The 16455-nt window shown below is 39.3% G+C and overlaps 2 protein-coding genes across 4 annotated transcripts in view; one reads left to right on the top strand and one right to left on the bottom strand.

The window, feature by feature from the left end:
* tei (teiresias) overlaps positions 1-16455 on the bottom strand; it is a 169705-nt gene that overhangs the window by 112316 nt on the left and 40934 nt on the right. For all 3 annotated transcript variants that reach the window (XM_046634042.2, XM_046634043.2, XM_046634041.2), the window contains exon 2: positions 6634-6681. In XM_046634042.2, coding sequence (XP_046489998.1) covers positions 6634-6681 — 48 coding nt within the window. The remainder of the gene's footprint in view (positions 1-6633; positions 6682-16455) is intronic.
* LOC124222749 (juvenile hormone esterase-like) lies at positions 831-5543 on the top strand. The gene is made up of 8 exons (XM_069137833.1): positions 831-881; positions 2674-2902; positions 3278-3416; positions 3530-3875; positions 4048-4410; positions 4571-4731; positions 4804-5114; positions 5199-5543. The coding sequence occupies exons 2-8, from the start codon at positions 2685-2687 to the stop codon at positions 5371-5373; spliced, it is 1713 nt and encodes a 570-aa protein (XP_068993934.1). The 5' UTR covers positions 831-881; positions 2674-2684; the 3' UTR covers positions 5374-5543.

The raw sequence follows: 16455 nt of genomic DNA on the forward strand, positions 1-16455 counted from the left end.
TGAAGTTCTCTTCCGTCTGTTATACGAAGCCACGAAGTTACTTGTATCATATCTTTTCTCGCATCATTTTCTGAATTTCCCTTTGCTCGAATCATCTAATTATCTAAATACGCTCTGCTATCGTTTCGCTTACGCTTGATTAGAAAATCTTTGTTTGCCTTTCTTTACTTGAATTTGCTTACGTATTGTTATCCTTAGCGAATGATCGTTAATCAGCTTATAAACCCCGAACAGTAATCTTTGATTATCACAATCTCCTCTCTATATTTTCTAATATAATTATCGGTCGCTTCAATGTCGAATCTCTTGGACAAGCTCAACTATTATCATAAACGTACCGCGTGCGCGATTCTCTATCGCTGCCTGATATCATGCACTCGTTATCCTTTGACTATGAATTACTGCCCCGGCCGAATAAAATCTTCCTTATTATCTTCTTTCTCTGATATCGCTGTTACGTAGTTTACGTAATCCATCTAATCTGCAATATATCGCGTTGTAACTTTCTCGCTTCTCTTTTCTTAATATGACCATCTCTTCTCTTTTCTATTTCTTGTCGCTATCTCTTATCTTCCGAATACATCGTATCCAGGCAATCTTCCATTACAATGTACAATAGCTATCGGACTTAATTAAAGCGACGTAACGAAGCGTTTAGTCATGATCCGTAGGCATGTGTATACGATACAGCTGTATGCCTGTGTGCATGAGCGAATGGGTACGCGTACGTAATATAGGCCCCTCTCTCTCTCTACATATCGTTCGAAATTATTAGAAACGAGACAGAGATATGACATTAGAATTGAGCGAACGGGTCGAGGAGCTTGTAACGGATGAAAGCACGGATTCCTGCCGCACCTTCCGCTCGACTTTCATCGTCGGTATGTATTATATACGTATACATATACACGTATATACATAGAAAGGAAGACAAAGATTCCAGTCATACGCGTTACACACACACACACACGCGCGCGCGCATAGAAAATTACACACACGTATGAAACTGGCCCCGCAATTTTCAACAGCGGATATTTTTCATACCGAGTCATTATGAAATTATTACATGTATACACACATGCATACAAACGTCCTCCGAGAGTCTTTTACGTCCCTCTATTCCCGCAAACGAAGTGGAATTCTTTATACACTATGCTGATATTTCATATGTTCACCAAGCGGTACCAAGCTGGGTGAACATACGAAATATCAATATTCTATATTTCATATTTTCTTCTACATAAAATATGCATAAGAATTCCAACATTTTTCGTTCTAACAAAATAAAACTAAACCTATCTAAACACTGCGAGAATGAAAAATTCAGAGGCAGCTGAACACTTATATAAGTAGGGCAGAGCGGGGTCTGTTGAGCCGCGGGGTCTAGTGCTCCACTCATAGTATCATGCACACGGTGTGTGATATCTACGGGTGGGTGGTATAAAACGAAGCAGAGGGTTGAGGGACCCGCGCCACTGTTGCATTAGTCGCCGGCCGGCATTTGTTTTGGGTAGGAGCACGTGTTGGAAGTTTAGTGCTAAAAGTAAAAAAACCTCGTGCCACTGAAATTTGGTTAAAAAACAACGAATATTATCATACGGTCATCAAGTAAGTGTATTGTGATTTTAATATGATTACTGTTAATGTTTTAAGTTTCATAAATGAATTATTTTCAATAAATTTTTGGTTATTCAACATATTAAATGAAATTCGGGGAAGGGGTCATTTGAGACACAACAATTGGGGTCGAATGAGCCATGTTTAGTCATGTTCAAATGACTTCTAATATTTAGTCACGTTAAGAAAAATAATAAAAAGGTTAATAAGAAGAAGAAAAAAAATGTAAAGAAAACAAAACTTCCGTCACACACCAAAGAGGATGATTATTTTCGTCTAGTGTGCGCTGAGTCCTATTCAATCAGTCTCCCAGGAGAAGAGTGGGTACAATGCACTAGTTGTCGAGATTGGGCTCATGATGAGTGCACTTCTGGTGTCGGTGCATTTTATGTTTGCATGAACTGTGACAGTAACTAAACTATGGAGGGGTTTTTTTTTTCAATACGAAATTTATTTAAGTTTGTTTTTGTTTCTATGAGGAATCTCAAATATTTTATTATGTTTTTGTTTCTATGTTTCATATATTTTAATGTGACAAGTTAGTATAACCCAATGGCTCTAGTGACCCCGTTGGGTGGTTCAAAAGACCCCGCCTGTGAGGTTTTAATACAAATACACAATTTTATACAAATATAAATAAATTGTGATGAAATGGAACGATTTGACACGCTGGAAGATTAGTAGATAGCTGTGAACCACAGAACGAACACGTTACAAGCAGTGTCCGATCGAAAGTCAGATTTTTACCAAAGCCGAAAGATTAACTTTGGTAAGAAATTCTATAATAACGGCTAAAAAGCAGAATGATATAAATTCAAATTGTGTAGGAATTATTTGATCTTATGCGTAATAGTAGTAATAAAAGAAGTAGGATTTATATGTTTATTTCTTTATTGAAATGAAACAAGACAACAATACCTAACTCGACTCGAAACTCACGCGCATTTCTACAAGAGTTCGTCCGTTTCCGATGGCCGATAAAAACCTTCGGCTAATTTTTGATCGAAGCCGAAAGTTCGATCGGACATTAGTCGCAAGTGTTTTGTTTCATTCCAGAACGAGACGTTATGGTGGCGAGCTACTCTATCAAATGCCTTTTTTTGGCATTGCTGGTGAAAAATTACGTTACTGCGAGGAGTTACGCTAAAGAAGCAAGTATTAACGAAGCCCAGGTTTGCATCCCCCAAGGAAAACTGCAAGGTACGACACGGACAACGCGCAATAATCGAATTGTATCGGCTTTCTTGGGAATCCCTTACGCGCAACCACCGATTGGAAATCTAAGGTTTTTAAACTACGTCAAATTTAACGAATATATGCGTGAGTTACTACACGACGTGACACGCGGCTGTTGATACCGTAACATCAACGGGTGATCAGCACGTTATCATACCTCAAATGTCGTTTCAAAAACATCGTGCCTCAGAATTCGAAATCAAAAACAAACGAGAACATGTCTCTGACTTTGACCCGACAACACCGTACCTCGTGTTATGATTTTGTTTAAGAAATTTTCAACGCCTTTGACGCTGACGTTGAAATGTTATCGTTGAAGAAACACAAGCGATGGTAAAAGATCAAGATTCAGTTACACGCCGAAAAATGTTATTTACTCCGAGGAGATTCGAACAAATTCTTAGCGCGTCCTTTTATACCGTAGATTCGCAAATCCGGTGGCGGCTGACGGTTGGAATGGGATTCGAAACGCTAGCGTCGATTCGAATGAATGTCCTCAGATCTCCAACAGCGAAATAGTGGGTGATGAGGATTGCCTGTATCTGAACGTCTACACGCCGCAGGTGATTATGGATTGGGAACAATCTGACGCACTCCTTCAAACGATCGAATTATATCATATAAGCAAATTCGATACACGAGGTTGTTGACTTTGACGAGATGATCGTGCGTTCAGCTTTCCAGAAAGGCTACCTCGCCGCTACTTCCGGTGATGGTGTTCATTTACGGAGGAGCATTCGACAGCGGAAACGCCGATTCGTCGAAATACGGCCCGGAATACCTCCTCGACAAAGACGTGATTCTCGTAACCATCAGCTATCGTGTAGGATTATTGGGATTTTTGAGCACCGGTGACAAGGTGGCTTCGGGAAATTGGGGCTTGAAGGATCAGGTCCTCGGCCTGAAATGGGTACAGAGTAACATCGAGTACTTTGGCGGTGATCCTGATCAGGTGACGCTGTTCGGACAAAGCGCAGGCGCGGCTTCGGTTCATCTTCTGACAATGTCAAACCTCACGATTGGTAAGAAGAACAAGTTCGGTCGACATTCGAAAACGAAATGTGCTTCCGGTGCGGTTTCTCTTTCGTGTAACGTGTCTGCAGTCAAATCCTTCGCGATGAAGTCTGCTTTACCGTATTCCGAAGTGCATCAAATTTCCACCGATATCGAATCAGCTGTTTTCTGTTTTCGCAGGACTCTTCCACAGATACATAACGGAAAGTGGATCCGCCCTTGCGGCATGGGCTTACAAACCTAGCGGCCCTTATGCCGACCGAGCATTTGAGCTTGGCAAATATGTTGGCTGTTCCAATACATCGACGGATTCTCTGATTGAATGTTTGCGGACAGTTGATGTTTCGGACATGGTAGGTTCTTATCCGGAATTCAATCATCACGAATGGTTTCAGACAATCGTTTGGGGTCCAACTGATGAGCCAAATATTAAAGATGCCGTCCTCACTGACAGCCCCCAGAATATAATTCGCAATGGCTTGGTTCACGATTTGCCTTGGATTTCAGGTGCTTGTCAAGATGGCGGATTACTTATGACTGTAGGTAAGTTTACGTAGCTAACAAATAATCGTTTGGATCTCACAGCTGTTTTTGAAAACTTTCAATACCTAAATTTGACCACGAACGGATAACTTACGGATACAATCTGCTTACTGCTCCGTATTTCAATCCATTATCAAACTTTTTTTTACACTGCTATCAGACACGTATGAAAATGAGACACTGCTTGATGACTTTGTGGCAAACTTTGACCGCATTTTACCTGCTCTGTTGAGTTGGAACTATTTACCGGATTCGGGAGCCGCTTGGATTGAACCCATCAAGTCACACTACTTCAATGATTTCGAAGCAGATAAAAACGAGGTGAGAGTCACGGATATTTCAATCGCAACAAAGTTTCCAAGAGCAACAAATTATAATTCCGTTATTTGGCAGATACGCGATAATCTGACAGTCCTCGTGACTGACGTTTACTTTTTGTATCCGACCTACGACGCACTCCGACAGCAGTTTTCAACGTCGGTGAATCCACAATATTTTTACATCTTCGATTACCGCGGCGTATTGAGCTATACGTACCAGTTAACCGGCAATACAGTGGACTACGGCGTGACGCACGGTGATGACTTGGTGTACCTGTTTCCAAATTCGGAATTATTTTCTAGTCTCAACGAAACTCGAAGTGAGAAAGATTACGAAATGGTAAACATTATGGTGGAATTGTGGACGTCTTTCGCTATCGAGGGGTAAGCTGATTTCCTTATCAAACATGGGAATGGACCTGTTATTGGCAGTCATTTCGAAACCTCGACTCAAAAACATGTTTCCAGGAAACCCACGACTCCAGCGATGGGCATCTGCGAGAAGTGGAAACCGTATTCAATCGGGAAGGACAACGACCTTCGCATCGGAAATTATTCCAAGCTCACACTTGCCGTTGAATATTCCTATTTAAAAGAACGTCTACAGTTTTGGGATGACTTGATAGCTAACGTGCCATTGTAATCGATAAGCTGCGTTTCTCCGGTCCATTACCAGCACATCCGAGTTCGATTGCTTCACATTTACACGTTTGTTGTATTTTACTTTAATCGTCAAGGGGTGTTTGTACACTTTAATGTAATTAGTGTTGATGATACGGGTTATCATCGTAGTAATGAATGAATAAAATCCTATTATACAACATTGTTTGGTTCTCAATCGGAAGAACAAGTTGATTTATCCTTTTTTCCTTCTTAGCTCAACAATTTTCTCATCAATCTATTACTGATATGAAGAAAGATGTCCTGAGCGACCATCAACGTCCGTTCCAAAACTTCCGGATCTTGAAATATGTTTTCGCGAATTTCTCGATATATCTTTTGGGTTCGATGAGATATCGGCTTGGTCTTTGCTAGTCAAGTTTTTAGCGTTACAGACAATACGTGTTCCTCGTTCATAATTCGTGTGGAGCGAAGCAGTAAGTGTTCCACATGTTATTCAGCCAGGCTGTTATACCCGTGACTAATATCAAGATTTAAGCAGACCACTTCAAGTCGCAGACACAAACAATTCAATAAATGATTACAAGATTTGCGGCACATCGTTATTTAGTCTTAAAGGGGATCCAACAAATGGAGTTTAACGCGAAGTATTTTCTTTTCTTTTCTCAACGTAGTCCCAAGCAAATTTTTAGTAGCCCTGAAGCTAAATATCGTAATCAAAAATGTGTTCTTGGAAACCCGACATAATACCGTCTAAAAAGAATAAAATTTCGGAAGCTTCGTGTCTTCAGCTGTCGCTATTATATACTCTGGTAATTTGACCTCGTTAAATAATGTCACAATATGTTTAGATCCACTTCCAACAGAAAATTGACATGTAGAAAATTCGCAGACAGTTGCGGAAATACGGCGATGATAAGAAAACAGATTTCCATAAAAATTCGTTGACTGTGCAAAACTGAAATGAGTCGCAAACGTTGGCGCTATAAATAAGCTCAACCATAAATCATACGAAGAATATATTACGAAATGTACTTCAGTTTCTAGACGTAATTGCGTCGTGCTATGCAGTTCAATGTCGTGTTTTTTTTTTCTTAATTTCCGTTTAAAACAGACAATTATATCTCGTTCAGGTCTATGACGATGCTGCGAGCTTATTTATAGATTTTTATTACGATACGTGACGTTCGAAGATCGCGTTAGAAAAAAAATAATGCAAGAATTTTAAAATATCGGTGTAAATTAGTGATGAGAAATAAAAAGAAAAAAAAAAACAACTTACCCCCTCTGGGAGATGAGGCATCGGTGGTACTGCGCTGCTTACTCGGTCCTGAAACAAACGGAAAGTAAAAAATATTATCACAATGCTGTCCTCTACAAATATGACGATATTACATCTGCGATGGTATGAAGGGAGGGAAAGAAAGAGAGACGGAAGGAGGGCGGAAGAAGCAAGTCGATCGATACTTCGAACCCTTTGTTGTACAGAGTTAAACACTGCGACCGAGAGTGAGAGGACGAATGAGAGCGATAGAGGAAGATGAACGGACAGATAGACATACTTGTACGATGCGATACGTACGTACGTACAAGTAATATTTGCATAGCAATACATGGCTATGGCTATGAATGCATATATGTATAGGGGATTCCGTGCCAAACTCACCGAGGCCGTAACGCCGACCAATTAAAATTTTTCTGATAAAAATGATTTTTTTTTCATACGTTATTTACGTTATCTCAAAAATGCCTTTTTTACAAAAAAAAACACACACATATTCTCTTTGATGCGGAACGATGATTTTAAACTCAGAACGAGTCTGTGATTCCGGTTGTTTCTATTTCTCCAGAGGGATACAAACATTTTATTTCAACAATTTCAACAATTTCAACGCATGTTGTACCATTTATTTAGTTTCTTTGTTTCGGATACGATGATAATATGAAATCTTAATATGAATAAATATTAATTTTACTTCAAGATGATTATCGCCTGTTGTGATTCATCTTTCGGAAATTCCGAGAAGAAGCGCCGAAACGTTAAAAAAAAAAAAGCTACAACTTGCGTTGACGTTGTCGAAATAAAAAAAAAAACGGGAATCACACTCTCGTTCTGGGCCTAAAATAATCGTTTCACATCAAAGAGTGTCTGTGAATTTTTTAGAAACAAATTACGTTTTTGATATGGCTTGTGCAAGGACTAAAAAAACAAATTATTCTCAGAAATTTTCTCGTGGTTTTTGCAGCAAAGTCGATTATGTAAATGAGATCCAAAAAAAAAATGCTAAACTTGTCGGGGTAAAAGGGTTTTTGCGGGTTGGCATGGAATGCCCCATACACGAATACATACATATATATATATATGTTCAATAGATTCAACCGGAGCAGCAATCGTCGTTCCCTCCGGAATCTTCTCTCTCTCTCTCTCTCTCTCTCTTTGCCCCCCCCGGCAACTTTCTAAGCCCTACGATATTCGCTTTGATTTTTCATACGAAACATTTTTGCATCGCCCCGGGAGAGGGTAGCGGCCGATATATACGCAGAAATATTTGCATAAATAAAACGAATACCCGCGTATACACCCTGCAGGGAAAGCGTTTACTGCCTATATTATGCAATATTATACCAGGCATTCCGTGCCAAGTCGACCGGGTTTAAATTACCTCTTTTGAGGTGACAGTACGAGAGGCCTTTAAAACCAAATTTTTTTTCCTACGTTCGTTGTTAATATTCGAATACTTTTCTAGAACCGCCCTGAGGTGCTTTTCCCGACCATCCATCAATTACAATAAAGTTGCGATGGTTCGAAAAATTTTGCACTATGCAAAATATGTTGTATTTTAAAAATCCTAAACTAATATCCATGGTACGTATAATACAAGAATATCCCAATATTCGTATGACTCCAAAAACTAAATGATGAAAAAGTCAGAAAATAATAATCTGGGGATAATGATAATCATAACTACGTTACACGTGTTATATTTCTTCACTGAGAAAAATTTCATTTGTGACAGTAGCTAAAAAATTTGAGTAAAACAGGTATCGTTAAAAAAAACTGTTTGGAAACTAATTTTCATTTTCTACCTGGAACTATATTTTTCGATCGCGGTAAAAAATGAAAATACTTAAGGACTGAGCGGTAACCGGATCTCAAAATTTCTCTCAGCGTTGATCCATTTTTCTTGATCCGCACCACCAGCGATATTTCGCCAATTTCTAACCACTTTGAAAAATTCTTAAAGAGTATTAAAAAAAAAAATATGCAATATAACTTGAATATATTCTAAAGCTCCGCGGTGTGCTTCGTATCGATTCCCTTAGCAGGGCAGTTTACGAGCGAACGAGCGAGATCAGCCTTTTCCTTTCATTTTGACGTTCGATCGGTCGGAAGAAGCGCGAAACCCGTTTTGCCTTCTTCTTCCCCTCGGGAACCTCTTCCCTTTTTTTTTCTTCCCCTGAGGTTGCAGGCGGTCGGTTCGCGGCTTGCGTAACGACGAAGGGAAAGGAGAGAGAGAGAGGAGAGAGCGGCGAGATAAGGGGGACGCGGGTAGATTCGCTGCTCGGGTCCTCCCGATAACAGATCTTTACCTAACTTAAGTTCGGAGTTGCAGCTTCGGTAAGGGTGAATGAGAAGGGCGAACCTACGAAGGTGGCGGGACCCGCAGCCTTCCCTCCCTTTCGCTCGGTTAAACGTCGATAATCTGATTGGAAACGGTAGGCGATCGCAACCTGGACCGCGGAGCTGTTGCGTAAATCGAAAGATCGAGAAGCGCGAGCAAAAAATTAAAACATTCTCGATTGTACGAAATATTTCGTTTGGAAAAGGGTTAAACATTGACTGAGATACGATACGTTGGGGTGTTTGAGGGAAAAATAAATTTCACATTTTTCCACCGTGGCAACCCGTGAAAAGTTTATACGAGCTTTCTACGTTACGCGAAAGATCAAGCTCAGTTGATTTTTGTACTGTCAAGTACAAGTCGATGTTTCGCCAAGTGTATCCGACGACTTTTTCATTATCGATTCAACGTTATAAAATAGTTATAATTTAATACCAACTTTTTATTGGTGAGAATAAGATTCCCGGTTGATAAATCGTCGCGTTACCGATCGTGATCCTCAGGTTGAATACAAATGTTTGATTTTTGCAACATCGAAATCCGGTGGAGTGAAAAACATAAGAATAAAAATAACAACATAATTTACCTTCGTGGATAACTTTTCTTTCTTACCCCAAGTTCCATGCAACGAAATATATTACATATAATAATTATTATTCATTCGTCTACTACGTTGAACAAAAAAAATTTCTCTTTGTTTCTTTAAAATTTTCGCGAAAAACTGGTGCGTAGATACGGAGAAATTCCAGAGGGTGAACAAAAAACGAGATGAGAAACACGATGTAAAATCATAGAAAGAGATAACGTGTCCACGACGCTATATAACTGAGCGTAATTTATTTCCCCAGCGAAAAGTCGTTACGGAGTATGAAAAATTTTCAAAATTTTAATTTAATTTTATTCACTCCGTGCAGCGCTAAATGGCTAGAGGAACCGAGCTAGGGAGTGAAAAGAAGAATCTCGCAATTTCATACAGCATCCTCCCCTCTCTCTTTCTCGCTCTCGTAATTTCCAAGCACACTATACTGAACAATAAAGCAGCCGTCTACTTCTTACTCGCGTCAAGCCAGCAATTCACGGTTCTAAGCACACGTGCCTCGCATAAATTAAAAATATTAATATCACACTTGACGTTTATTAATATATATAATATAATTACCATTTCCGAAAAGAAGAAGGACAAAAAAAAAGAGGTTACGAAATAATCAGAGATCGTGAAAAATCATCTGTTGCGGTGAAAATATTCAGCTGTTCGATGTCACATTGAACCTGGCGTGAAAAATTTTTGAAAATAATTTCTGAACCATCTTTGTTTTTTTATTTTTTTATTTTTTTAAACAGCGAAGTATTTTCCTCCGACAATTGGACAGAGAAAAGCGCGGAAATTTAGACCAATACGAATCGTCATCGAAATCCGTTGATACATAATTTTTTGAAAAAATTAACGATCAAAACATGAAACCTCGACTTTTCTTTCTCGAATCGATTATATAAAAAATACTGCTTATTGTCACAGAATACTTACTCCAGGGAGTTAAAAAAATCGACAGCGATAAACCTGAAAAGATCGAGATGAAAAAATGTCGAGACGATAACTTCGATTACCGTCTTTCTATCTCGTTCTTAATTTTCATCGTATCGCAATAATAGAAGAAACGCTGAAAACGCGTGGAAGAATCGGTATTTTCACGATTCGAGATTAAAGGAAGCGAAACAACGCGTTGGTATCCGCTCCGTTAATTAATGATTCAAATCCCATTTATCATTCTAGTTCTTCTCGCTCGGGCGAATCGTTGAATCCAGCGCTCTAAAGTGCTTTACCTCGCCATACCCCGTATCCTCCTCTCGTTCTCTAATTAAATAACTTCAAAACACTTTTCGTCTACCTCATCCGTCTGCTCTACTTCTCTCTCTCTCTCTATCTCTCCCTCTCCGGCTCTTTCTCTCGTACTTGAGCTAATCGTGATGAAATACGACTACAGAGAGCGCATAAACGGAAATTTTAACACGCAGCAACGTTTCTTTGACGAAGCTGCAGGCTGAATTTTCCCAAACACGTTAAAGTTAAGTTATACAATATAAAGCGGAAAGCATAATCGTGCGGAATAAATTCGGGGTTGGGTTGGCTGTAAGTGCGCAGGGCAGAGGTTTCAAAAACAGCCCGAGTTCGATCAACAACAACTTTCAAAAAAAAAAAAGAAGAAGATGAAGAAGAAGAAGAGTCGGTAACGAAGTTCCCCGATCACTCGGGACATATCCAGACGATACACGGTGTATGTACGAGGAGACCCGTCAAAGTCTGCAAAATTGTTGCTGCCGTCATGCGCGCGTCAAAAAGTTACAAGTAACTCGGGGGGTGGAAAAAAAAAAAAAAAAAGAACAAGGGATAAAAGTATTTGAGAAGAAAAAGAGAATAAACAAAAATCCGATTAGACGAAAATCAGCCTCGGCTTATTCACGCGATCTTCCAAACGAATATAAATCGAGGTAATAAATATTCAGTTTACAGAAAATTCCGAGAGGAAAAGAGGTAGGAAAAAATAAAAAAAACCAATTCCTTTCCCAAAAAGATTTAATACAGTTTTTGAAAGAAAAAAAAACTAATAAAAATCTCAAATATATATATCGTATATATATGTATATGTGATGCATGCTTTATATAACGTTCGTGCAGTTGCAAGTTGCTAATAAATTCTCATAAAATATAGTTGGATACACGTTGTACATATAATGAGGCATAAAGATAACAAAGCTTGAAGAGCAGCGGTACGATTAAACTCGTCCAATTCCGAGCTCCAAATACATATATACATATAACTTTTATAACACGCATATATATGCAGCGTTGTTTCGAAATTAGTTGTTTCACAGGAATGTTTAATTTTATCACTGGCAAATGCCCTGCGAGAAGAAACTTTTTACACGTTATACGTAAACACACGTAGGTTCGCAGTTTCCTTCCTTCCTTTCTTCCTTCTTTCCTTCCTATCCTTACTCCTTCATTCTGCTTTTATTACACACCTTCCACCTCTGCCCGCGCCCCCTAAAATTCCTCCTTCCGCATTTAGTAAAACGTAACTGCTTCAATTAGCGAAATAAGGACACCGCAGCACCACCACCACCGCCGTATGTACTTCGCAGGGATTTCTACTCTACGATACTTTATAATAATAGTAATAGTAATAATAATAATAACGGTAGTGGTAGTAGTAGCAGTAATAGTAACGATGATAATTATAACGATAGTGGTAGTGGTAGTAGTAATAATAATAATCAAAAAAGCAGAACAAGGGTATTTCGCATCCTTTCCACCCGCAACGCGACGACGCTAAATTTTTACACAACCTGCGCATATTTCGTATAAACAAATATTTCGCGCAAATAGAAACCCGTACCAACATAATACATACGCATATACATACATACATATATATGTATAAATATACAATATATTCTATTATGCGCAACATGATGTACATGCGCAACCGATTGAATTCGCGCGTTGCGATAAAGGAAAATTAAAAAAGAAGCACGCAACTTCACAGGTTTGAGAATCTCGCGGCTCCTTTTCACCCGAAGGATTAGCAGACGTTTACACCTTCGGCTTTTCGCCGAGATGTAGGTGTAAAGCGTGTTAGACGTGCGAGCAAAGGTAGGTGCGTTAGAGATGGGTTTGTATCTGGAAGCCTGTTTGCACGTAACTTGTGAAGGAACGAACCAGCGTGCATCGTCTCCTGTACAAATGTGCTGCTAAAACGTTGGGGGGGTAGCATGTGGCTAACTAAATCTGGCTGTTGGTTTTCGCCGAGTTTACACTGTACCCCTTCGATAAATACCTGCAACCCCATAAAGGGTCGGCAGTACTGTTGTACGTATGCTTAGGTAGGTACGCGAGGTCTCTGTGTGCATACGATCTATATGGCAAACGGTACGATATTGGATCGGAGGTGTTCCGGAACGAGCTGCACGGGGGAAGGGTTATATGTAGGTACACGTACCTAAACCTACTTGTAGGTATTACACGAATACCCGAGAGACTGTCCTGATAAGAAAGCAAAATCAAAATCTGCTATCTTATTCTTGATTATAAAATTCTTACTTTCATTTAATACGTATCAGAGTGAGACTCGAGCATAAATACAAACAGGGAAAGTGGAAATGGAAAGCGGAATCAAAGAGAAGAAGAACGAACACGGAACTTTGCGTACATTTCGTGAAGAAATTGTTTATTCCATTTTATAAGAAATATTGTTTGGTTCGTTGTAATGAAAACTTGGTTTTTTTTATTATAATTTTTTTTTTTTTTTTTTTTTTTTTGTAAAAATACCGTACGTGATCGAGGGAAATGGAAGTCTTCTTTCGATTCATCGTACTCGAAAACATAATATTTACCAAAAACATCCCACGCGGCTGAAATAAAATATTCTTTCACCGACCTGTGTTATTCTTTCACTTTTTAATGACGGCAGTAGTAATAATAATAACAATAAGAAGAATATCGGGTAACAGCTATCGCACATCCCCTTATAAATGAGGGAAACGAGAAACAAAAAGAGGTTTAAAATAAAACTGGAAACAATTGACTGGTTTGAAAGGATTCATTGTCAGTCCAATTAGGGATAAAGAACTTCCCAATAATTCCCTATTACGAATTAATTGCAAAAGATAAGATTTCTCGTTTTTAAAAACGACTCGTCATCCGCAACGAAAAATTCAACTCGGTATTATTTTTTACATTCAATGTTGTTGAATGGGGGGAAAAAAAAAACCGAAATTTCCAAACAGGTACTTTTAAGGGACAACAAAATCAACTAGGACAATAAAAATAGCGAATGTCGAGAATTTGGGTTGTGAAAAAAAAAAAAAAAAAAAAAATTGAAAACAAGTTAACGGTAAGTGACATGCAAAAAAATTTTTTTAATAAAAAGACATCGTAAAATACAACTCCACCGGTTCTAATTGAGAGAATCGAATCGAAACGCAGCGTTAACATTGTTTCCAAGGTACAAAGTGCCCGATGTGTTCTTTCAAACAATACGACATAATAAGAAACGAGACGCAACAAATAATGAATTCACAAACGAAACATCGTAAACAATTGTTTTTCGTGTATTAGGACGCTGCTGCAGGGTAAATTAAGTAGAAATTGTTTTCTTTCGTCAGGTATTATATAGGTATGAATATTGTTGAACAAGTGCCGGTATACAAATTAGAGAGAGAAGGGAGGAAGGAGGGAAGAAGTAGGTCCGTAGGGACAATTTTGGAGAAGCTGTAAGCCTACGGCGGCGAAGGTCCCACAGCGGCATGTTTGTACCTCGTAAATATGACCCTTCGAATAATAAACACCCGCGACGCGTGTACCCTTGAAATCTCTCTCCTCTTCCTTCATTTCCTTCGGCAACAGCATCCGAATAACGTAAATAAATGACAAATATAGGTGGGATTAAAAATATAGATGAATGAAAAAATCGAAGGGCTGTACAATTATCGAATTTTCAAAGAAGCGGATATTCAATTTATAGAATATTGAAAATTTCTAAAGTCCAAGTATAACGGTGAAGTAAAAGAATATAAAAGTTCAAAACAAAGAATACCTCTCGATAATGTAGAATCGTATCAATATTCTCAATTTTCCGCTTCTATATTTTACGTTTCTCTATTTTCAATTTTCCTTCCATCAATCGGTAATAACAGTTTTTTACCCTTACTCACAAATCTGTACCCACAGACTTGTTACAATACCGTTTATACGTGCAAACATTTCTAATTATCGTTGTACTAATTACACTGAATGTAAAATATCGACAGAAAAAAAAAATTCGAAATAATAATAATAAGAATAATCATAAAAATAATTGATCAGATCTCGGTAAGAATTCATGGAACAAAATATACCCGCAACTGCGATACGATAATTGAATAAAAGAAAAAGTAACCAATCAAGTCCAGTTTTTCCGTAGCATCGATCGTAAATCGATAGAGAAGAAAGCCTCGGAAATTTCTATTATAATATAAAATATAGGTATTTATGGGTGTAATTAGAGGAGTATAAAGCTGTCGGCGGTATAACAAACCAAGTGACGTTGACATAATCACGAAGGGTGTGTGCGCGGTGTTTCCGTTAGTTAAAACAGAGTCAATTAATAACATTCGACGACTCTTTACCAAGCTTTGTGCATGCGTGTCAAGTACCAAGGGAACGAGTCGATCCCATACACACAGAGGCGGCACAACGCCCTGCAGCAGGAACAGCGAATAGCTGCGGGCTTCGGTCGCCGGCAGTCCCGTTAATTAAGGGAGGCTTTGCCCCGCGTTGACTGTAATCACCTGCGGGTTAGGGGGTTGGGGGTGGAAGCGACGTTCTGCCCGACGACATGGATAAAATTGCCGAGGTGGCGGAAGTAAGAGAAGGCGGCGATGCAGGAAACCTGGTTAAAATGTACGATAAAAACCCCGAATCCAGAGTATAAACAGCATCGGCGGTAGGTGGAATGAGCAGAAATTTTAGAGCGATGAAAAAAGTGTGACGCGAGGTGATACGTAGGTGGTAAGAAAAATAAATGAAATTAAAAAAGAAAAAAAAAAAAAAAAAAAAAGGAATGCGACGCGCAAAAACGTCGGATACAAACAACCTTTCCCTTCTTCTGCATGAAATTCTAGATGATTACGTTACGTAACAAGGGAATAAAGTCGACTTTTATTCCTGTGTTACATAAAGGACTTTATGTCCGACTCGGCTCTGGCCGCAATATTTATTTGAAATTTTGCAACTTTTAAATTAGCCTCATATTTCCCGGTGATGCGTTTTAGGGAAAATCATGCGACTTTCGTTCCGCTTATGAGGTGAAAAAAGTTGACTTTACGGTTGAGTCGTCATTTCATAACGTTCCTCTTAACGGCCTGTTTCATCGTTGACTAATACTTGAAAATGGCACCCAGTCAGTTCGCACAAAGGTATAAACAATACATAAGTAATTGGAAAGAAAACGAAAAAATATTTCCATAGAATTTCGATGATAGCGGAATGGATAGCCCGAACCTTCCAGAAAACCGTCAAGTAACGAAGACTGGAATTTCTTCTTTTTCTTCTTCTTCTGCAAATATTCCGCGCGACAACAACCTCGCCAACTCCAACGTAATACTTCCATGCATTAAAAGAACAAGCTCCTCGATAAGGATAATAACGTTACATTGTATAATCCGAGGGCGAGTAAGCGGCTGCCGCGACTCCATGATCCCATGCATGCCGGTTGGTTAATTGGCCATCGGCAGGCGTAATACGGAATGTCCAGCAGCGGCAACGGGCAAAGGGCAAAGCGGATTAATGCAAATGTCTAACCTATTGCAGAGTGCGGTGGTGGTCCTCCGCCTGGTCCTCTGACCCACGCCTACCACCAACCTCTGTCTGCGCACCGCCGGATCGTGGCTATTACGCCGGGTTTCGGGGGGGGGGGGGGGGGGGGGGGGGGGGATGGTTAGGG

The sequence above is a fragment of the Neodiprion pinetum genome, chromosome 7 (genome assembly GCF_021155775.2).
Source record: "Neodiprion pinetum isolate iyNeoPine1 chromosome 7, iyNeoPine1.2, whole genome shotgun sequence".
NCBI lineage: Eukaryota > Metazoa > Arthropoda > Insecta > Hymenoptera > Diprionidae > Neodiprion > Neodiprion pinetum.

What these genes read in the sequence shown, in the direction of transcription:
- LOC124222749 (XM_069137833.1), top strand. Translation starts at nt 2,685, where the DNA reads ATGGTGGCGAGCTACTCTATCAAATGCCTTTTTTTGGCATTGCTGGTG. An exon ending in AATGTCAAACCTCACGATTG is followed by an intron (nt 3,876 to 4,047) that starts GTAAGAAGAACA and finishes CTGTTTTCGCAG; the next exon opens with GACTCTTCCACAGATACATA. An exon ending in CGGATTACTTATGACTGTAG is followed by an intron (nt 4,411 to 4,570) that starts GTAAGTTTACGT and finishes CACTGCTATCAG; the next exon opens with ACACGTATGAAAATGAGACA.